This window comes from Carassius gibelio, chromosome A20 (genome assembly GCF_023724105.1).
Source record: "Carassius gibelio isolate Cgi1373 ecotype wild population from Czech Republic chromosome A20, carGib1.2-hapl.c, whole genome shotgun sequence".
NCBI classification, from domain to species: domain Eukaryota; kingdom Metazoa; phylum Chordata; class Actinopteri; order Cypriniformes; family Cyprinidae; genus Carassius; species Carassius gibelio.
In genome coordinates, this window is record NC_068390.1 from 3,449,479 (window position 1) to 3,473,608 (window position 24,130).

At 36.7% G+C, this 24,130-nt stretch overlaps 1 protein-coding gene across 2 annotated transcripts in view; it reads right to left on the reverse strand.

The window, feature by feature from the left end:
- Positions 1 to 1,044: 1,044 nt before the first annotated feature.
- The window catches only part of LOC127938309 (mitogen-activated protein kinase kinase kinase 5), a 61,244-nt gene continuing 38,158 nt past the window's right edge, over positions 1,045 to 24,130 (reverse strand). For both annotated transcript variants that reach the window (XM_052534836.1, XM_052534837.1), the window contains exons 6-30: positions 22,416 to 22,522; positions 19,610 to 19,780; positions 19,283 to 19,395; positions 17,484 to 17,643; positions 16,514 to 16,667; positions 16,136 to 16,243; positions 14,698 to 14,750; positions 14,246 to 14,341; positions 13,846 to 13,927; positions 13,620 to 13,753; positions 11,664 to 11,791; positions 11,418 to 11,554; positions 11,077 to 11,182; positions 10,705 to 10,862; positions 10,304 to 10,484; positions 9,721 to 9,738; positions 9,096 to 9,273; positions 8,783 to 8,951; positions 8,441 to 8,626; positions 5,535 to 5,640; positions 5,200 to 5,443; positions 4,430 to 4,542; positions 3,708 to 3,817; positions 3,538 to 3,614; positions 1,045 to 2,404 (exon numbers count right to left, since the gene is read on the reverse strand). In XM_052534836.1, the coding sequence (XP_052390796.1) occupies positions 2,344 to 2,404; positions 3,538 to 3,614; positions 3,708 to 3,817; positions 4,430 to 4,542; positions 5,200 to 5,443; positions 5,535 to 5,640; positions 8,441 to 8,626; positions 8,783 to 8,951; positions 9,096 to 9,273; positions 9,721 to 9,738; positions 10,304 to 10,484; positions 10,705 to 10,862; positions 11,077 to 11,182; positions 11,418 to 11,554; positions 11,664 to 11,791; positions 13,620 to 13,753; positions 13,846 to 13,927; positions 14,246 to 14,341; positions 14,698 to 14,750; positions 16,136 to 16,243; positions 16,514 to 16,667; positions 17,484 to 17,643; positions 19,283 to 19,395; positions 19,610 to 19,780; positions 22,416 to 22,522 (3,150 nt within the window). In that variant the 3' untranslated portion in view covers positions 1,045 to 2,343. The remainder of the gene's footprint in view (positions 2,405 to 3,537; positions 3,615 to 3,707; positions 3,818 to 4,429; positions 4,543 to 5,199; positions 5,444 to 5,534; positions 5,641 to 8,440; positions 8,627 to 8,782; positions 8,952 to 9,095; positions 9,274 to 9,720; positions 9,739 to 10,303; positions 10,485 to 10,704; positions 10,863 to 11,076; positions 11,183 to 11,417; positions 11,555 to 11,663; positions 11,792 to 13,619; positions 13,754 to 13,845; positions 13,928 to 14,245; positions 14,342 to 14,697; positions 14,751 to 16,135; positions 16,244 to 16,513; positions 16,668 to 17,483; positions 17,644 to 19,282; positions 19,396 to 19,609; positions 19,781 to 22,415; positions 22,523 to 24,130) is intronic.

Sequence of the window (24,130 nt, forward strand, 5' to 3'; positions counted from 1 at the left end):
AAAGGAGGTAAGACAGTTCTTGGGGCTGGCGGGATATTATAGACGGTTTATTCCTAATTATTCGGACCTCACCAGCCCTTTGACTGACCTTACTAAAAAGGAGGTACCAGATACGGTCCAGTGGACGGAGCCGTGTCAGCAGGCCTTTACTCAGGTCAAGGCTGCTCTGTGTGGCGGGCCGCTGTTACACTCTCCTGATTTTTCTCTCCCTTTTCTGTTGCAGACAGACGCATCGGACAGGGGGCTGGGGGCAGTCCTGTCCCAGGAGATAGAGGGGGAGGAACGGCCGGTGCTGTACATTAGCCGGAAGCTCTCGAAGAGAGAGGCTAAGTACAGCACCATCGAGAAAGAGTGCCTTGCCATCAGATGGGCCGTCCTCACCCTCCGCTATTATCTCCTGGGACGGGAGTTCACCCTCTGTTCGGACCACGCTCCGCTGCAGTGGCTCCACCGCATGAAGGATACCAACGCGCGGATCACTCGTTGGTATCTAGCTCTTCAGCCTTTTAAGTTCAAGGTGATCCACAGGCCGGGTGTTCAGATGGCGGTGGCCGACTTCCTCTCCAGAAATGGGGGGGGGGGGCTGCAGGCCGGATGGCTCCCCGGCCTGAGTCGGGCGGTGGGGGTATGTGGCAGGGGGGGCGTGGTTTAGCGAAGTCCGCAGCGGGAGAGAGAATCAGGAGACGAGCGGTAAGTGAGTGGTTTGGGCAAAAATTATCATCACCTGTTTCTCGTTCTAGTAATTGGCGTGGAGAGAGTATAAAACGCCGGGAGAAACGGATGCAAGCGAGAGAGAGACGGACTGCTGACCCGAACCGGAAGGAGTGAACCGGAAGTTTGACGGAGCGTGTCAGAATAAGAGTCACCGTTTGGGTGTTTGTGATTTTCTTTGTTCTTTGTTTAGTTTTGGTTAAATACGTCAGCAGTCCAGCCGACCCCTTTGTCCTCTTCCTTGCCACACGAACTTACTACACGTACCTTTACACAACAAGTGTAAATGTAATAACACCAATGTTACATTAGCTGGAATTATAGAAGGAAACATTTCTTCAAAGTTTTTATTTACTTCAAAAGTGAAATTTTAACGTGCACAAAAGAGTCAGAATGAAAAGACGGATCATGCAAACATTTATCACAGATATCCAACTTATCGTTACATGATTGTCACATTATATAGACCTGGATATGCATATATAAATACATAAACTAAGTTTATTTTTCTCCAATGACCTAGCCCTGACTGTAAAAATACTCACTGCAATTAAATGTCGAGATTAAGTCATTACATGTGTATATATGTTGTTTTATCATTTAACTAGAAACTTGCAGTGCCATCAATTTCAACAACAATCGTAGCTTTCCAAAATAAAAAGGTCTTGGAGGTTTGTGCAGAATAAATAGACATAAGCACAAAATTTACCTTATATATATTTTCTCTGCGATTCTAGATAGTGAAACATTGTGCAGTTTACATATTATCTCAGGAATATACCTCTGAGGGAGTTTATATACAACTTCAGAGGCGGTTTATTCATTTATCATCCCAAATATGTGGGAACACAGTGCAGTTTGATGGGTTATTGTGTTTCTTCATAGCTGTAATTCAGAATATAAGCAAATATAACTAGCTGATTAAAATATATATATTGTAAATTACTTGAAAATAATATACCGTATAAATAAAAAGATACATATAAGATATAAAGTCTATAAAACACGCACACACAGACTCATATGTGTTTGGTTCCAGTGTCGGTTCTGGAAGGAGAAGGGATTTGGGCTGGACAAGGTTCTCAGGCAGTCGAGACATGTTTCTGTAAACACACTTAAACAAATAAAACAAGCCTCCTGTATAAAGATCCCGTAACGTGTATCAAATGTGTGCATCTTCAACAATTAACATACAGTTACTTGTATAACTGCAGATAAAAAACACAGTAGTGCTATCAAACAATTAAATCACATCCAAAATAGAGGTGTTTGTTTACATAATATATGTGTGTGTGTACTGTGTATATGTATAATGTATAAATACACACACATACATGTATATATTAAAGAAAAATATGTTTTGTTTATATATAAAATATTGATTATATACAAATAGAAATATATATTTTTAAATATAAGCATGTTTGTGTATTTCTATACATAGTATATGTGTGTGTACTATTATGTAAACAAACACTTTTATGTTGAATGCGATTAATCGCGATTAATGATTTGACAGCACTAATAAGTGAAAACACATGAACATGTGATATGTATTATCATCACAGAGACTTGAACTGATCCCACTAGATATTTGGTTAAGCATCAAACGTGAGCACATGGCTCTGGTCTTCAGCCTGGCTTCTCTCTGTGCTCAGTGATAGCGCTCCAGAGTTTACACAGGACTCCACCTCTGGAAACACAACACCAGGAAAAATGTGCTTAATGTGCATAACAGACAACCTTTATAAGCCTAAAGCTAAAGCAGCTTCAAACGTCCTAGGAAACTGCACTTAATACGTCTTTGGTAGCACTTTATTTTACAGTCCTGTTCCTCATGTACATACTGTGTACTTATTATAGTAATTACAATAACTATGTAATAACTAGGTACTAACCGTGAACCTACCCCTAAACCTAACCCTGCCCCATGTAGTTACCTTGTGTTACCAGAACTTTCTTAGATAAATACACTGTAAGTACACTATAAGTACATGTAAGTACACGTACTGTAAAATAAAGTGCAACCAGTTCTTTTTATAATGACCATATATTCTAAATTATTTATTAAGAGAATATTTACTTACTTTATTGTAAAATACATATACATAAAAAAAAATTTGCAAAGAGGAGGACCAAATGTACATCTAAAAAGATGTTCATGTACACAGAAGTGGAATCCAATCCAGTCTTATTTATCTTAATATATCTTATTTGTCTGGGTTCAGTCAGATTTACTCAGTAGAAAGTATTCATGTGCAGCAAGCCCAAACACAATTTCTTTTTTTCTTCCTAAATAATGAATGAGCAGTTTATAAAACAAATGTAATGCTGCATTAGATAAGCATATACCTATTCTAATATATAAGGTAACATTTTTATATTGTTTCATGAAGTTCAGCAGACACCAAACTGCAAAAATAATGCAGAAAATACACAATACTATATGTAGAGTTGTCATTTATATTTCAAATAAATGCTGTCAGAACTTTCATCAAACAATCCTGAAATTCCCAATTCATTATGCGACACAACCATTTCAATTGTGTCCCACAGAAATGATTCTTGAGCAGCGAATCAGCTTATTAGGATGATTTCTGAAGGATCATGTGACACTGGAGGCTTTGCCATACGAATAAACGATTAAAATATTGTAAATTGTTATATTTCACTATAATACTTTTTTTTTATATCAAATACATGCATTATTGTTATGCATCGTTATATATTTTTAAAAACACATTCCTATATATGTTCTTGGCTGTTTTGGGGGAGAAAAAAAAAAAAAACTTAAAATATTCGAGATTATCATAAATGTTCACGCACCGTAATCTCAAAGTCTTTAAATCGTCACGTGTGACATAATGAAGGATGTCATCAAGACTGTAATCTTCAGATACAATCTGTGATTTGGACAGAAAATATTCCATTATCTGTTCATGCATACAGGACAACTTGAATTTACAGTGTTTGGCGACCAAATTGAATAAAATGACCTTCTCGATGGAATCTGCATCTGCCCCGTGTTCTTTAAGCCATTCCAGAAGTTCCTGGTCTCCTTCTCGATCTGATGAACTGCTGATGCTCACCAGGTGTCCCGAAACATCTGCCATAAACACAATAATGAAACACAGGGCTGGACTGTGGTGTAGAGTTTGAGGTGATACTGAAAATATTTCCTTGCATAATGAATTAATAGACTGCAAAATACAGGAATGAAAGCAATAAGATTTTAGTTCTTAGATTTTTAGTGAATGTATAGATGTCTAGATCTTAGATCTTTTTAGTTGTAGTCTGGAGTTCTGATAAGTGTGTGTGTATGTGTGTGTGTGTGTGTGTGTGTGTGTGCTCTTGTTTTTGTATCATATCAGGACACAACTCATACCCATGTATAATGACATGGGTATGACACAGGTATTACAAGGAGAGGGTGACTTATGAGGACATAACCCATGTCCCCATTTTTCAAAACACTTATAAATCATACAGAATGAGTTTTTTTGAGAAAGTAAAAATGCACAAAGTTTCCTGTGAGGGTTAGGGTTAGGTGTAGGGTTGGTGAAGGGCCATAGAATATACAGTTTCTAAAATATAAAAACCATTACACCTATGGGATGAACACACTTTACACAAAAACAAACTTGTGTGTGTGTGTGTGTGTGTGTGTGTGTGTGTGTGTGTGTGTGTGTGTGTGTGCGCGCGTGCACATTAGACTGACCTGCGGACGCGGATCGACGCTTCAGTAGCTTGATCTCCTGTTTTCTCTCCTCCAGCACTTGCTGTAAGATAAACTGATACTCTCTCTCCTTCTCTATTAATTCATCCAACAACCTACAGCAAACAAACAAACAAACAAACGCAGTCATGCAGATGTTTATAACTTTAGATCATGACAGAAACTGTCCAGAGTAGTTAAATATATGACTTTCCATATAATAAAAGTGAATGGGGATTGAAACGGTCAAAAAACACTTTAATAGCACCACAGAAAGGCTCTTCCTACTTGATCCTTCTTTACTATTGTTATGTTTAGGAAAAAAGTACAACTGCCAATTCCAATAATATGAATACTCATATCTGGTTAGAAACACTTACCAGGTTTAATTTACATGAATTAATTTTTTATTTATTTAATTAAATTAAATTGTATTTTTCCAGTTGCCAAGTCCAAATGTGACAGGCACTGTGGTTACAAGTAATGTTTTGTCATAGAAGTGTGACACAATGGTTGACGTACCAATTAAGCAGGAAAATACTGTATGAAACAAGTTTTTTACAGTGTTTTTATGCTCTTACATTTTTGAGATTTGACAGGCCCATTAACCATTCACTTTAATTATATGCAAAAAGCCCAAATTAACCCCAACACCATGACTTATATGGTGACTGGCGTTCATTATTTGTTACTCATCATCAGAGTCGGTCACTATCAATTGAACTCAATACCTTAAATCAGAGCTGCAGATACAGCGAAACAAATCCACTTACCTATTGGTTTCTAGCTTCATGCGACCCAGCTGCATGCTAATGGACCGCTGAGCGCTCTGAGACTCATGGGAAACGGTTGAACTGAGCGTGCTCACTCCAGATGTGGCCACAGTGTCGTCATGATGAGCAACAGGTGGCGCTATATCCTTCAGCGCCGCGCTCCCCTGAGGAACTGTGTCCTCATCAATGTCCTCTTGCTCAGCGGGGTCGCTCTCAGACGCCAGCGTGAAGTGTGGCCGCAACTCTGAGAGTGAACAAACACATCAGATGAACTGCTCCTGGAGCAGCAGCCATGAAAACGGATTGTTTAAAAAAGAAACTCTGTTGCTGTTTACCAGGAACTAATATGATGATGGCAGTCTGAACAGCCTTTCGAATGATGTTGTCCAGGGCAAACATCCAGTGCGGCTTTATGTTGTGGTTATGAAGAACTTTATTTACCTGGAGAAATGCAAAATGTTGGGCCATAACTATTACATTTTATATATATATATATATATATATATATATATATATATATATATATATATATATATATATATATATATATATATATATATATAAATATAATGAACTTCAGGAATTTTATTGAAATGTTACAATCAGTTTGAACTTCAGGAAAAGAGTTATCAAGTTAACATGAAATTACACTGGTTATTTTTGGAAAAATAATTCCATAATGTGATCATTTCAGTTGAAGCAAGAAGTAAAATTAAGTGTTTATCAAACATTTATCGCTGCTCTTTTAATAGGAATCTGTGTGTTAGGAAGGTTTATGCAAGAAACCCCATGCTGATTTTTTTGTGTTTTTTTTTTGCCCACCAAATTTTTGTAACGTTCACACTGCAAGCCTTAGTACTCAGTTCCGGTTTTTGCTCAGATATTATAATTTTTTTTGTATATAGCTGTTCACATTGTTGTTTTAAATGTGGCCAATATTAGATTTCCAGTGTGAACAGATCATGATTTTGAACTGAGTGAAGTGAAAAAGAACAAAACGAACAGGGTTGCCACGTTTTCACAACAAAATCTACCCAATTGCTTCTCAAAACTAATCCAAAACTATAGACACAGTTGGTGCACTCTTAGTGTTTCGAAACACCTGCAACAAGGCAAGCAACAGCTCAGTGGAGACCCAAGCCAGCAGTGCTGCTCCAGAGAGGAGTTATGATGGTGCCGTCCGCTGCCTGTCGTGCTTACACGTCTGTTTGTTGGTTTTAATGGGTTTTATGTTAGCCATTTTACAAAATGTTTCATCACTTTTAACCTACGATCCTCAAACACTGCTTGGCATTAAAGACATCACTGTAGAGCTATTCCATGATGTTAAGCATGGGGAACAGTCAACAAGATACTGATTACTGGGGATTTGCTGGATCAACCGCCAAGGAGTCCCCACATCTGCACCGAGGTGAAGTTTGTAGTAGTCACCTCCGTTCCCTATCCCGGGCTTGAGAGTGGACCATTGAGTCCCGAGGGATTAGGATGTCACTGATTAACGCCAGGTCAGTGTCAAACAAAATGGTTATCATCAATGACTTTAATTCATGCAAACTGGGCTCGCTCCAGGGGACCTGAACCCATTTTCTGAACTGGTACCATCTGATTGCAAATTCTTAAACTCTCCTCGCTCTGGGAGTCGAGGTGATGGACGGGCTTCTGTTTTTAAAGAGAATTATTGTCGTCAGATGTTAGCGATGGATGTCTATTCCAGTTTTGGAACTGGATAATCCAATAGGGATCTCAGTCATTTATCGTCCACCTAAACCACATTAGGTCTTTATTAACAAGTTTTCAGTCAATTTAGGGTAAATCATCCCCAATTTTTATAGACTTTTAATCCTAGGGGATTTTAACACACAAACTTGTGTTGCCCAGATAATCTCTTAGCCAGAGAATTTTTTGAGTCTTATTGACTCTTTTGATTTGGCACAGCTTACTACTCCTACTCATACACAAGGTCATACCCTTGATTAAGTGCTTTCTCGTGGTTTGTCAGTACGTGATTTTGCAAAAGATTTGCTATTACGTTCAGAGACCCCACAAATGTTACCATAACTCCACCTAATAATGGTGTCTGTTGGTCGTGTAGGATCACACCAACTACTTGTACTGAGTTTTCAGCTGTTTTTAAGGAGGTAACCCAATCAACCGACTTGGTTTGTGATTGGAGTGGTGCAGATGATCTTAATTATTTTAAAACTATCTCTGCTAATATTTTAAACTCTGGCTCCTAAAAAAGCCAAGCAACACAATGAGGATACTCGTGCTCTTAGACAGGGCTGTAGAAGGGCCAAAAGAAAGTGGGAAAAAGATTAGCTTCAAGTCTGATACAATTTCAGAAAGTGTTTTAAAAACAGCTAAGTTTAAGTACTTTTCAGATTTTAATTGAAAAGAACTTTCACAAATCAAAAGCTATTTTTCCACCATTAATCCTAAAAAAGCCAATTTTCTGTCAATTTCAATTCTGTCATTTATGATGTTCTGACTGTTAATGTTGTTGATTTTTAATTGATTGTACAGCACCTTGGTCAACAATCGTTGTTTTTATTGGTGCTATATAAATATTGTTGAGTTGAGTCTATAATTACGTAAGTGGGGTCGCTTCAACCCACGCAGTAGCTCAATTCTGAAGTATAACTTGCGAACACACTGTCATATGAAGTAAACATGGAGGACATAAAGTAAGCGATTATTCATTTATTTAAAGTGTGATCTGACGCAGAAGCCAGCAAAATTATGTGCAGGAAATCTGAAAAATAAAGAGAAGGATTTGTCAGAAGAGAGCCGAGTTTAGAAATGTTATGATATGAGCCCTCATGTTTTGCTTGTATATAGAGTTGTCACCGTAATACTGTTGTACTTTCACTGACCACCTTTCGCAACTCTTGATAACTCTGGGTGTGTAAAATCTTTGAAGTGACTCCCATGAGCGCAGAATCGTAACAAATGTTGATCTAGAGTGATGTAAACTTTGCATGAATTCCAATATGACTGTTCACACTGCGGTCGCATTGCAATACATCTGACCTGTATCAGATTCAACACCACATATGGAAGTGGCACAAATCTGAGTTGAAGAGATCAGATTCATGTGGTTTGTGCTGTTCACACTGTCATGATAAAAACAGATCTGTCACATGTCATCAAAACGTTTGGGCCACATCTGCCTGCAGGGTGAACGTAGCCTTAGTGACCGCACCTTTAGGAAATTATTAAATGGCTTTGGCCAGACGCTCACCGCATCCTGGAAGCCGAAGAGCGCCACCTGGAGTTGGCTGATTGCTGTGCTGTCAAAGTCAAGTTCTAGTTTGAGCTGAGAGAGGGTCCTAGCAATTATGTTTCTGTCCACCATCCTCACGAAATCTCCCAGACTTGCAACCAGTTTGGAGATATGCTGGTGCTTCAGTTTGGTCTCCTCAGACCCCTGTAGGACAGTAAAGGGTCACTGCATCTCATTGCTTTTGAAAAAAAAAGGTTACAATTAAAATGTTTTTACAAATTGATTATGACATTTAAATTCATAAAGTGTCCATTAGACTTGAGTCCCTGACTCGTGTGTTGATGCAGTTTTTGGGTTCACCTGTGTGAGCGCTTCCAGCAGGTGAACCACTATTTTCTCTCTGTCCTCGGTAAGGATTCGGTGTAAAGTTGCTCTCCTTTCACTGTCTTTCCTCAGCATGAAGAAACCAGAGTCCTTCTCTTCTGGGGAAGGTGGTGCACTGTGGTCTTCAAAGTTCTCCACAGGAATACTGCAACAATGTGTGGAAGAGTATATTTACAGATTTACACTCAACACAAAATCCATGGTACATAGATTTATAACAGGGGTATATTATATTATGGGTTATATTACATATAACAGGGTATGGTGAATCTTTATACTCTCTGCTGACCTCAGGAAGAGGGAGCGGTGACCTTTGACCTCTCTCTCGCTGTAGCACTTGGTGCTAGGCTTGAAGCTGAAGGGGTTTGTGCAGAGCTCATTGTCAGGCGAGACAGATCCGTATTCGCTGCTGCTGCTGGTGTCCTCAACCACAACGGGAACAGGAAGAGATATGCTACGCAAATACTCTACGAGACAAAACCAGGATAATTTCCTATCATAAATAATTTATACATTACACACTCTCCTGAAGCATAGTTATCCTGAGCGGAGAAAAGCTCAAAGCTATATTCTCTTTGAAACTACTAATGCAAACGTTCATTTGACCTTGCATCTTTGTCGACCATATCTTTGTGGATCAGTAGCTAAATAAAACTGACTTTATATAATATTCATGTAATAATTTAATAATTTGTTGTTTTGGGTTGACATTTTATTTCTATATTTATTATATAATAATAGTAATAATTTATTATATAATTAATTAATTAACATGCATAATGTTCAAAATGTATAAAAGGAGAATAAAACAGAGTAAAATGACAAAGTACATGACAAATTTTAGGAATAAAAAAAAAAAAAAAAAAAAGTAAAAATTAGTGCTGCTTATATGTTTTGAAACAAATAAGACTCACCGGATCCTGGTGTAAGAGCTGTAAAAAACACAAAAAAGTTTTTAATTAAACAATATACATTAAATAGGCATTACAAAACTGAAATATAAAATGTATTAAATATTCAATAAATACATAAATAATACAGCAATATTGGTAACAGGCTTCAAAGTAACAAAACTAAAGTTTTATTAGTATCCTAAGTTAACCAGCCACTCGATCTAGCCTAGACAGATATCAGTAGATTCCCCACAAATAAAAGGCACTTTGATCTCAATCATTTCGGTAATTAATTTATTAAGAAATTCCGTAATTTGTAAATTAATATTTACTTGTTCTCCCATTATGTTGTCCAAATGTTTTTGGGTGTCACTTTTTGGATGTAACAATTTGAAGTAGTGTAACATTTACTAAAGGGAGAAAGTTAAGTTAGAAAGATTTATTAAAATCAGAAAATTCAAATTCAATAGTTTGTCAAAATCTGTGACTAAAATAACAACAAATAAAAGCAGTTGAAAGTTTAACATAGATTCCTGTTTATTCCCTAATTCATGGAAAGTACCATCTGGAATCATTGCTTGGTTCATATAAGACACAAACACACCTGTGAAACTGTTGTTCTTTGATCGTTTTTTGCGTGATGTAACAGTGAGGAATTCATGGGTGAGCAGATGATTGGCCGTGGCTCGGCCGTCTGGATCAGGCTCGAAACAGCGCAGGATAAATGCTTTGGCTTCAGTGGACATAGAGTCAGGAATCTCCGGGTGGATTTTAAACATCCCAACCTGGACAACACACACCAGCCGTAAAATGCATTTGCAAAATTCTGGACACAACACAATTTTCCTTTTTTTTACTACTAAATATCAACTATTATTCAAATGATCTTTATGTCTAACAAAGCACACATTCATTATTTTGGTGCAAAAATATTTGTGGTAAATTTTCTGTATATTCAGAACCAAGGATTGCTTCTGGACACGTCACAAAGTATTCACGCCTGACCTTGAACATCGCCGCCTGCGGTTCCCCGAGCTCGTAGAAGGGAGGTTTCCCAGTAGCCATCTCTATAATGGTGCAGCCCAGAGACCAGATGTCCGCTGGCTTGCCGTACCCACGCGGCCCTTTATCTATGATTTCGGGGGCCATGTACTGTAACGTACCTGACATACACAAACAACATGGAACTAATAAACAACAGCTAATAATAGTAACTGCTGACTGTGTGTAAGATACTAAGGATATTATTTAAAAGTCAATAAAGCAAATGTGCAACATGTAATAGCCGTGTCCTTCAGTGTTATAGAAGCAGCATCAAGTTGCTACTGACAAAATGTAATTAAATATAAATGACAAAACAAATAAGACACTCAGTACCAGTAAAGGTTTCGGTGCAGGGGTTGATCCCGGCCAGACGTTTAGATGTTCCAAAATCAGAGATTTTCAAAACTCCACTGTAGGTGTTTATCAAGACATTATCCCCCTGCAGGTCATTGAAAGTAGTACTTGCATCAATCATTTCTTTGCACTTTCAGAATCTCAAAGAAATGTGAACGAGATGAAAACTTTGCAGAGATATAAAGGCCTAATAATGTGTATATGCCTGTAGATCATGTGTACAGCGTCTCGGGATGAAGAAAACAGCAACTATGCATTTATCATAATGTCAAATGACTGTTTGCATGTTTAACCTCCTTTTAGAATGAAGGGGTTATTACCTTAATGTCTCTGTGAACTATCTGGTTGTCATGCAGGTATTTAAGGCCCTCCAATATCTGTTTGGTGTAGAAACCGATAGTTGGTTCATTGTTTTTGAGAGGACCCCACTTTGACCTGAGCAATGCTGACAGACTGCCTGTGATTCAAAAGAATTTTTTTTTTTTGCATTTAGAATAATACTGAAGAATGCTGAGATGCCTACAGATGTGGACGTACACTATAAAGGTCTAACATGTGTGTCTCACCTCCAGGCACCTGCTCCATGAAGATCTTGATGAAGCCGTTCTCGCTGATGGAGCCGAGGTACTGCACGATGTTCTTGTGCTTCAGGTGTTTATGCAGGGCGATTTCTTCATGCAGAGGCTGTGAATATCTATCAACACAGAGCCCTTACCACGTGCTGTTAGATAAACCTATGCTGCAATTGTATGCATTGTTCATGTTTCTGTTTACTTAATCACATCCTTCTAAGAACACATGAATATTGCGTATTCATTTATATTATTTATGAACTGCATATACCCTCAGATTAAATGAATGATGCTCTACCGACTGAGCTTTTCTGGCTTTTTTACAGATAACAGCATAATAGCAAACAGATTAAATCCCAGCCAGCATACACATACACATGCTCCAACACTAGAAATGATGCCTGACAACAGTAACAAGTAATCAGACTTTTTTTTACAATGGATGTATGTCATAATGAAGATAGGTGTGCATTAGTATATAATGATACCGGTTATACTCAGAACTAGCGTGATTTTCGACTTCAACCCTGTCATTCTCTGCCCAATAATTTTGTGCTTCTCTGCAATTTCTTGTGAAATTCCCTATTATGTCATTCTCATTGTAACATCAATATCAAACAGCGCATTGCTGTTGCCTCTCTGTGCATCTCTCAGAAATCAGAGCTTGGCAAGAGTAATATCAACTAAAATAATACATCGTGCTTAAAGATTTATGCGTGTTCAGACGAGTACGAAAAGTTTGTTGTAAAAGCTCTCTACTTGTATGATCAATTTGTTTTTAGAAATTAATTTTATACATTAGAACACTGAATAAGGCAAATAGTCGAAGCACAAATATTTTTCCATACTCTGTTCTCATTTTTTCCATACTTTTTTAGACCTGAAAATGACTTAAATAGGGAAATAGCTACTATGCGCAGGAACTGGTGAGCCAAAGGAAATCATGTTGATTTACATAAACCTCTAATATTACAATGTGTGGCAAGTGTGTAAAGTAAATGAGTGTAGATTTTATAAATTAAATAAGCGCAAATGAAATAGCGTTGCACTTACCTTTTTTCCATGCATTTCCTGGAAATTACTTAAATCGATTTTCATATTTCTAAACTGCATAGGAACCTTTACTGTTTTAATTAGAAGATATTTAAATATTTATGGATCATTAAAGGTCCCCAAAATGGGACTCGAACTCGCGTTTGAAACTTTGTTTATACAAGGGTATCCGCTTCGACTTTTAGAAGATATTTATATAAATGTTATAATCATATATATATTTTTTTTTTATTTAAACATCGCATATTTGTTCAGTGATAAGTATGAAAAAAAAAAGTCTCTAAAACCATAACGTTTTTAGCAACTATAACTGTACGAAGTTCTGGTTCAAGCTCCGCCTACTTCCTGTTTTATCCGAATACAGATACAGATACGAATAATTTTGTTACAGACACAAATACAGATACAAATACTGGCTTCACTGCACACCCCTAGTGCATATACTTTATTAATTCAATATGGAATACTTTTTTTTTTTAAATATATATATATATATATATATATATATATATATATATATATATATATATATATATATATATATATATATATATATATATATAGGACTATGCTGAATTCGATTAAACTTTATTTGTCAGTTTTGTTATAATTTTAACTTTGAAACGTTTTAAATCAACCTAGCGTCCAACCGCACAACACTGGTATAAAAATTATGAAATTGTGGCAAGTCTACATTCAGGTTTACCAGGCTGTGTAATGAGAAAAGTAACTTTTGTTATAGTATTCAATGGAGGTCAAAAATGACAAAAAAATAAATAAAAATAAAATAAAATAAAAAACAATCACTGCAATGAAAGAATTTCCTATCCAAAAGAATTAGATTTGAAAGTGCTATTAAACTTCTTTTGAGAATAAAAAGAGAGAAGTGTGGCTCACCTACTGTCCCGTTCAGGAATCTCTTTGATGGCTAAGCGCACCTGGTTACTGAGGTCACGACCAGCATAGACTACCCCGAACGTGCCCTTACCCAGAACCACCCTCTCTCCATGCTCATCGCATTCATAATCATACTGCAGGCACACAAGAACACACAGATCACTCACGGTCTTACCTCCCTGTTGTTCAGTACTATACATAATGTATATAACAATCAGTATTTTACCTCTAAAGCCTCCGATTCACACTCAGGCTCTTCTGAGCCTTTCCAGGCCTCCTCAGTGAGAGAGTTTACCAGATCACAGAACCTACACAACACACAGACCATCATCATCAGACATGTAACACATACACTGACATTAACATCAAGTCAAATTAAATAAATGTTGGTGCACATGCTTTAAATATACAAATATGCATATTGCGATTAACTTTTAGACCTTCTTAGTATAGTATGCCCTGCACACAGTATGAAAGAGATGTTTGATGATGTTGTTATTTTTTGTAACTGTCTGACATCTGTTTTTCTTTCGATTTCTGTGCTTAAATTGTCCCTGGCACTGTAAGGAATAATGAATGAAATGGTGGGGGGGGGAAAGGCATTAGCAAAAACACACACAACATACCTTTTGCTGTGCATCTCTGTGCAGAAATAGATTTGGAAGTCTTCAGAGTTGTTCACCACATACAGGAAACAGCTGCGCTCATCAAATTTGGAGATGCTGAATGCAAAAAGAAAGAAAGAAGGTTAAAAATGCTATATCCTATGTGATAATTTATATTATATGCCAAGGCAAGTTCGGTCCTAGAGAGTTCTGCAGAGTTCAGCTTCAACCCTAATCCAACACACCTGAACCATCAATGTCTTCAGGATTCCTAAGGCTACAGGCAGGTGAGGGTTTTTTTCAGGGTTGGAGATGAACTATACTTTAAATATATATATATATATATATATATATATATATATATATATATACACACATTATACTGTACATATCAATGTTATCTTCTACCTTAACTTCTTCTAAAAAATAAAGTGTGTTACTGCTTAAAGGTTATTATACAAGTCAGCATTTACCTCACACCTCGTACTGATGCTGCACTGAAATTCCACTCGTGGATCCCTACACTCTACAACAGAGAGAGAGAGGGAGAGAGAGAGAGAGGGAGAGAGAGAGAGAGAGAGAGAGAGAGAGAGAGAGAGAGAGGGAGAAGGAGAGAGAGAGAGAGAGAGAGAGGGAGAGAGAGAGAGAGAGAGAGAGAGAGAGAGAGAGAGAGAGAGGGAGAAGGAGAGAGAGAGAGAGAGAAAGGGGGAGAGATTGTTTTCATCCAGATATGCAAAATTCAGCAGGACTGATAGCATAGAAAACATCATAACATTTGCATTTGTCTGTAAGATAACACTATATTTAATTGTTGAATATGGCTGATATTCAGGGTGCGTCTAAAATCTTAGGCAGCTGACTTGCTTCTTCACTGCCCTGTCAGGAAATGACTTTGAAAGCCTCTTAAAAACTTATTTCGGACAGGTTTCTGAGGCAGCATAATGTTCTAATGATGCACAAGAAAATATAAAGAAAGCTGGTGATACAAAGCAAATATTTCATTAGTACAATGCTAATTTCTCTCTAGAAATAAAATTAAAACTAAAAAAGTCATTTATATGCATCACAATCACTGGATTCAGAAAAATCTCATTGCATTCTTACCTCTTCTTTAATCACTATTAACTAAGAGTTCTCCCTCAATAAACTCCTAAATTGTTGGTGGTTAATAATTAGAGAGCTAGTTGTTAAGTTTAGGTATTGGGTTAAGGGATCTAGAACATGGTCATGCAGAACAAGCCATTAATGTGTGCATAAGAAGTACTAACAAACAGCCAAAATGCTAGTAATATGCATGCTAATAAGCAACTAGTTATTAGTGAGAACTGGAACTTAAAATAAAGGGTTTCTGCTGAATTGGGACAATGTTATAAGTTTACAGTTATAATTGTAACAAGAGTATGGTACTCTGTTTTAAGTTTACGGTTCAAATTCAGATGTAAACCTGGGACTGAAATGTTTTAGGTTTACAGTTCTATGTACATCTATGTGTAGGCATTATTAGATTAGCCAAAAATGTTTATTAAATGAGCACACAAGAGCCGAGAGGGGTCTAAAACAGACGAATCTGCCCAAACTTTTCTGTACCGGCCCGTAATTTAGAAGCCCCAGTTGAATGTATTTTTGTTGGTTATAAAAACAGTATATATTAATAATTAGTATACTAAAAGGGTTAGATACAGAGTATCTGCCAAGTTTTAAGACCTCACATAAAATGAATAGATTATGTCCATACTGAAGAAACGTATATAATCTCAAAATAAATCCTGTAGAGTTTGGATCAGTTTCATGGTTTTACTTAGAAATATGCAGCACTCAATACGGTAATGATCAGATTTGTATGGATTTAGAGAATTAAAAAGGAACATCTGCATTTAAGAACGAATGGATAAATAGTAAGTTATTTATTACTCTGCCGTCAGGGGTCACGTGCCAAATGGATAGCGTATTCTCTTCCACATCATTGTTGATTGAGAGGTAAGATGGCTGGTACACTTTAGTGGGCTCCAGTATCAATACCTGCAACAAAAACACAGTAGTCAATGATTTACATGCCATTAATGCCCAATAATCTTAAAGTATCGTCTACAACTCATACTCTTATTGGCACAAAAAAATGCCAATGTTTGAGTGACTATGTTTAAATACACATTAGAAAAAAAGTGCATTGCAAGGTTTTATGCATGCAAACAGAGGGCATTTCAATGTGAATGCCACTTTCGTGTCTTAAATGGCTTTCTCACAGAACCTGTTGTAATGTGGCAATGTAGTGTAACAGAGGGTTCATACAGGAAAACGGACAGATGTCACATCCTTTTTGGTAGCTTCCACCATGAAGTCCATCCAGAAGTCCACAAGCTCTTGTTTAGGGGCCTGTGGATCAGTGGTTGGTTTTGTAAAGTGCTTATAGATGAGGATGGTCTCAACCAGCGACCGTAAATACCTGAAACACACATAAAACACAAATACTTTAATGAATGAACAATAGGCTACTCTAAAATATTACAAGTGTGACAAGCTTTTAACAGACAACTAAATTCTTACGTTTTCTGAAGTGCTTGCCTCTTCAAAATTCATTACTATAATGCTTGTTGGAAGTTTGCTTACCAGTAAAAGTCCAAGAAATCCACCCCAAAGATGGTATATTGTAGATATGGCTTAGAATTTGTCCTATAATTCTCCTATTCAATGTTACGTTTACTTGCATACCTGCCCATTTAATCATTTGCGAGAAAAAATTAATGAATAATTGTTTAAAGAAAAGTCTCTACCACAAGCTGCATTAATAAAATGTAGAACTTGGGATGCCTCGCACACTTACTTGAGCAATTAATGATCTTTCCATTACATTTCCATGATGATTCTTCTAGTTTTTTGTTATTACTGGATAATTTTAAATCATTTTATAAAGATTGCAATCACAAGAAGCAATTCTTTTAGAGATGAGCAACTAGGAAAATCTATAGGCAGGGTACTATGTGACTAACAGTGCACTAGGCAAGAGATGATATTCACCATATTTAGTTTATTTCCTTGACTTTTTTCATTACTTACTGGAAATCACAATTAAAAAATTCCCAAAACACTGTTTTTGTTCAAACTCAAAGTATGAGCAATAGAAACAATGATAGTAATGTCTTAGCAAACACTAATAATTAATAGCGTTTTTTTTTTTTTACTATTATAAATAATTTATTATTAATATACACAAATTATTTTAAGCAAATGATGCATGTGAAATGTGAATGTGTGCACATACCAAACAGGAGCTTTAATTTTGAAGAGTTTCTCGGAGGCCTGGATGACTCGGGTGCTGTCGCAGGCTAGAATACTAGCCCCAAGAAAGAAACCCACATCCCAGTAACTCTGCAATCTATCCAAACTGCCCTTCTTCCCCAGGAGACTGCTCAACTTCACACCTACAAGAGACACAGACACAGAGATTAAGTGCATATATTATATTAGGTGGCATGTTAATATATGGAAGACTTAATAAGATATGTATGATATGTTGGTTACTCTCTCACTGTAAATGAGAATGAAATGGAATGCCCACTTCTCACCTTCCGAACATTGAATAATCTTAAAACAATGTCGGTGTTGCTGAATATTTTATTTCACTTGTTTTAAATGCATCACATTACTGAAATAAAACAGGTAGTAAAAGTATTTAATGTTAAGGAAAGTACTTTCTGACACTATAAAATAAATGTTGATCTTGCACAAATTATATACTCACCTAAAGGATTATTAGGAACACCATACTAATACTGTGTTTGACCCCCTTTCGCCTTCAGAACTGCCTTAATTCTACGTGTTATTGATTCAACAAGGTGCTGAAAGCATTCTTTAGAGATGTTGGCCCATATTGATAGGATAGCATCTTGCAGTTGGTGGAGATTTGTGGGATGCACATCCAGGGCACGAAGCTCCCGTTCCACCACATCCCAAAGATGCTCTATTGGGTTGAGATCTGGTGACTGTGGGGCTATTTTAGTACAGTGAACTCATTGTCATGTTCAAGAAACCAATTTGAAATGATTCAAGCTTTGTGACATGGTGCATTATCCTGCTGGAAGTAGCCATCAGAGAATGGGTACATGATGGTCATAAAGGGATGGACATGGTCAGAAACAATGCTCAGGTAGACCGTGGCATTCAAACGATGCCCAGGTGGCACTAAGGGGCCTAAAGTGTGCCAAGAAAACATCCCCCACACTATTACACCACCACCAGCAGCCTGCACAGTGGTAACAAGGCATGATGGATCCATGTTCTCATTCTGTTTACGCCAAATTCTGTCTCAAAAGAAATTCAGACCAGGCAACATTTTTCCATTCTTCAACTGTCCAATTTTGGTGAGCTCGTGCAAATTGTAGCCTCATTTTCCTATTTGTAGTGGAGATGAGTGGTACCCGGTGGGGTTTTCTGCTGTTGTAGCCCATCCGCCCATCATGTAACGAGTGGTTATTTCAGTCAAAGTTGCTCTTCTGTCAGCTTGAATCAGTCGGCCCATTCTCCTCTGACCTCTAGCATCAACAAGGCATTTTCACCCACAGGACTTCTGCATACTGGATGTTTTCCCCTTTTCACACCATTCTTTGTAAACCCTAGAAATAGTTGTGTGTGAAAATCCCAGCAGTTGAGCAGATTGTGAAATACTCAGACCGGCCCGTCTGGGATCAACAACCATGCCATGCTCAGAATAGCTTAAATCACCTTTCTTTCCCATTCTGACATTCAGTTTGGAGTTCAGGAGTTTGTCTTGACCAGGACCACACGCCTAAATGCATTGAAGCAACTGCCATGTGATTGGTTGATTAGATAATTGCATTAATGAGAAATTGAACAGGTGTTCCTAATAATCCTTTAGGTTAATGTGTATAATGTCACATTTCAATTAAAAAACTATCATGTCACTTTTCTTTTGACATCAGACAGTAAAAAAAAAAGTTGTTTAAATAAATAAATAAATAACGGTTGCCCCACCACTATTATAGGAGTGGTTGAATGGATGAGGCTCAACCCAATATTATCCAAACTGTCAATCAAACGCACCTACTTTACGCAGCTCAAAGGAGGAGTCAAACTGATGTCCTTCAGCCATTAGCAACACTGCATAGTTTATACCAGAGTGCAGCGTGGGCTCTGATTCAAAACCTTTTCTAAACCTGTAGATGGAGAGAGAGACAGCACAATGCCACTGCACCGGTTACAATGGCAACTGTATTTGTGAATCTCGCAAAAGCTGTCAAAAATGTCAAATTGCAAAAAAATGTAATGGTCCTACAGATAAACTTAATGTATTGCTTACGCAATATAATTTGGATTTTTGAGTGAAATTTGACCTGAGCGTTTTCGTGAGATTCACCCTCAAGTCCTCACCAGTGTATGCCTTGATCCCTGCTATCCGTGTCAGTGAAATGAGAGTCCAGGAACATATCCTTATAGATTCGGCCTACCAGGCAATAAATATCAGACGCCACCTGCTCGTCTGAGTTCACCAATGGCAACATAATGTCCAGAGCCTTCTGTCTGTCTCCTGGTAGGTTTCTCCTGCAGAAAAGGACCAGAAAGAGACTGTGAAAATCAGAAATATACAAAAAAAAAAGTATTCTTGAAAAACATATGTATAAAAACATAGATGTATGCAAGTTTAATAGTTTTATATGCACAGTCAAACAACTATATGCAAATTTATAGGTTACTTTCATTAAAATAACATTTACATTACATTTATTCATTTAGCAGATGCTTTTATCCAAAGTGACTTACAGATGAAGACAGTGGAAGCAATCAAAAACAACAAAAAGAGCAATGATATATAAGTGCTATAACAAGTCTCAGTTAGGTTAACACAGTACACGTAGCATGGGATTTTAAATCATATAATAAATAAAAAGAAAACAGAATAAAAAAAATAAAAGAATAGAGCAAGCTAGTTAGAGGTCTTTACACATACACACATACATATACAATTGCATAATAAATAAAAAGAAAACAGAATAAAAAAAATAAAAGAATAGAGCAAGCTAGTTAGAGGTCTTTACACATACACACACACATATACAATTGCATAATAAATGAAAAGAAAATAGAATACAAAAAGATTAGAAAGGTAGTTAGATTTTTTAAAGAATATAATCAGAATAGTGAGTGTTAAAGTTAGAGGGTCAAATAAAGATGGAAGAGATGTGTTTTAAGACGATTCTTGAAGATGGCTAAGGACTCAGCTGCTGGGATTGAGTTGGGGAGTTCATTCCACCAGAAGGGAACATTTCATTTAAAAGTCCGTAAAAGTGACTTTGTGCTTCTTTGGGATGGCACAATCAAGCGACGTTCAATTGCAGAACGCAAGCTTCTAGAGGGCACATAAGTCTGAAGTAACGAATTTAGTTAAATGGGTGCAGAGCCAGTGGTAGTTTTGTAGGCAAACATCAATGCCTTGAATTTTATGCGAGCAGCTATTGGAAGCCAGTGCAAATTGATAAACAGAGGTGTGACGTGTATTCTTTTTGGCTCATTAAAAATTAATCTTGCTGCCGCGTTCTGAATTAATTGTAAAGGTTTGATAGAATTGGCTGGAAGACCTGCCAAGAGGGAATTGCAATAGTCCAGCCTGGACAGAACAAGAGCTTGAACAAGGAGTTGTGCAGCATGATCCCAAAGAAAGGGCTTGATCTTCTTGATGTTGAATAAAGCAAATCTGCAGGATCGGACAGTTTTAGCAATGTGGTCTGAGAAAGTCAGCTGATCATCAATCATAACTCCAAGGCTTCTAGCTGTTTTTGAAGGAGTTATGGTTGATGTGCCTAACTTGATGGTGAAATTGTGATGGAACGATGGGTTTGCTGGAATCACAAGCAGTTCTGTCTTGGCCTGGTTGAGTTGAAGGTGATGGTCCATCATCCAGGAAGAAATGTCAGTTAGACAAGCTGAGATGCGAATAGCTACCGTCGGATCATCAGGATGGAATGAGAGTAGAGTTGAGTGTCATCAGCATAGCAGTGGTATGAAAAGCCATGTTTCTGAATGACAGAACCTAATGATGCCATGTAGACAGAGAAGAGAAGTGGTCCAAGAACTGAGCCCTGAGGCACCCCAGTAGTTAGATGCTGAGACTTGGACACCTCACCTCTCCAAGATACTTTGAAGGACCTATCTGATAGGTAAGACTCAAACCATTGAAGTGTTGTTCCTGAGATGCCTTTCGCCAGTAGGGTTGATATGAGGATGTGGTGGTTAACCGTGTCAAAAGCAGCGGACAGATCCAGCAGGATAAGTACTGAAGATTTGGATTCCGCTCTTGCCAGTATTAGAGATTCAACAACTGAGAGCAAGGCCGTCTCAGTTGAATGTCCACTTCTGAAGCCAGATTGGTTGCTGTCAAGGAGATTGTTGAATCTAACAATCTAAATTTTAACACTCTAATTTTAATCTAAATGACAATAATAAATTAATAATATGTAAAAATTGATAGCCTGAATGCACTGTAAGTCGCTTTGGATAAAAGCGTCTGCTAAATGCATAAATTTAAATTAAATTAAATTAAATTAAATTAAATTAAATTAAATTAAATTAAATTAAATTAAAAACATGTAAACACTGTGACCCAGTGCTGTTTGTTGGATTAGCCGATACAGCAGAACTGACTGAACCAATGATTGAGTTTGGGACAGGACTGTTTACATCACATTTCTTATCAATAGATTTTAAGATTCAAATCACACCAGATTTTGCTCATATAGTATTCCTATAGTAATGTACTAGCAGGACTTCTAAGTAGTTCAGTTTGCATTAAAATCTCTTTGTTACACGTCTGTATACACTATTGTTCAAAAGTTTGGGGATTAAAAAAAATAATAATAATTTTAATAATAATTTTATTCAGCAAGGACACACTCAATTGATCAGAAGTGACAGACAGACAGTTGTTCCTTTGAATGATTTCCGAAGGATCATGTGAGACACTGAAGAATGGAATACATTTTACAATATATTCCATAGAAATCAGCTATTTTAAACTGTTAAAATATTTCACAATATTACTGGTCTTACTGTAATTTAAATCAAATAACTGCACTCTTGGGAGCATAAAGGCCAAAAAAAAATTTTTAATCAACTTTTCATCATAGTTAAACATCAGACATTCTGAATATTATTTAAGACACAGTAAGCTGTTCAGTGTCACCTGTTGAGGGCAAAGGCGTAGTGGAACTTTATGTGAGGATGAGCCACTGGGTCAAAGGTCGGCAGCTTTTCCAGGGTTTCAACTAACTTCACAATGGATTCATAATCCTACAAACATATAACCACAAAACAAAAAAGAAACCATTTACAGGAAATGTATATTTATTATGCAATATTATAAAATGTGAGGATTCCTGTATGATTCCCACTTCTAAACACAAGCCTGCTGTATTATATTATGCTCATATTTACAAAAAAAATTTTTTTTTTTAATGATTATAAAGGAAAATCTTTATGAATGATTCTGCCATTAAAGTACATTCAGTTGTTGTTGTTGTTTTAATACTTTATTTCTACAGTATTTCTGCATTCTAATCCTATTGGTAAATAATAACAAAAGTAACAATGTTCAAACACAATGCTTCTTGAATGTAAAATGTATTTGCTTCATTCTTTATTCATATAAAAGCACTAAAATATTCATGACAGCCTCTTTAAATGAGAGCTAGAGTTTGAACTGACTGCACATTATATCAATAACCATAAAAACACTTTCACTTTCAGCTTTCTTTCACTTTGAAGCTTTGAAATAAAGTTCAGTGTACTACATTACTCTAAAATTATCACAACGCAGTCCATAAGATCATTCATTAAAAGTAATGAATCATAATTTAATGTAAGTAATTGAAAACAATAATGTCTGATTCATAAATGAATAGTCCTTTGTATCCATTTATGTTAGCAAATTAGACTGAACAATTTGTGAGTCAGTCTTTTGTTTGTGGCCAATTATTAAAATCTAAGTAATGACAATATGAAATAAAAGAACCAATGAAGTTGATACTAGAATTATTGATTTTTTTTTTTTTTTTTAACAAACTGAATCGCCCAAATAAGTCAAACTTCTAAATACTAAAACAATATGATTTTGACATTACAATTTTTTCATCAACACCTACTGAGTTCTGTAACATGACCCAACAATGATAAACAATGCTGAGGCTTTGAGAAAAGGTGGAAATTGGTGATGAAATTAAATTATGAGTGTTTTACTGCCAAGGTGTGTGTCAGTGTTACAGCAGAGCATTTATGACTTCCTGTTCTCCTCTTATTCATTTTTAATTGTACACAACTTTGACATCCAAAACCAACAGTCCTTTTATTTTTCTCTATTTTTTTCTAGGCTAACTGATTTATACCAATGTCGTCTTTACAAAATTGTCTGCCACCATTCAGTAGCAGCTCCATCAAACATAAAGTGAAGGTGGCTAGTAGTATAAAGCAGAGTCAAGCTTAGGGACACACCAAGCTTTTACAGCACAGTCAAACTCAAGCTCTACACCTCACCTTGGTGTCTCCAGGGGAAATCTATAGGTAGCTAGAGGAGCTTATTCTTTCCTTGGGAACTATTTTTCTTGGTTGTTACAAAGTGCAAATGCCAAAACTAACATTATTTGCCATTTATAATATTTAATGGGCTACTTTAATCAGAGTAAATCATGCTAACATTTTTGGTAATGGAACTTAGCTATCACGTTCATGGACTAATAAGAAATTCCAGGTTCAATACAGGTTAAGCGTATTCCATAGCATGTTGTGCAATTTGGATGGGTTAAATGCAGAGCATGAATTCTGATTATGGGTCACCATACTTGGCTGTATGTCACTTCACTGATGTATTACTGATGCAATTCCTGAGGGTGGAGTATACTCCAA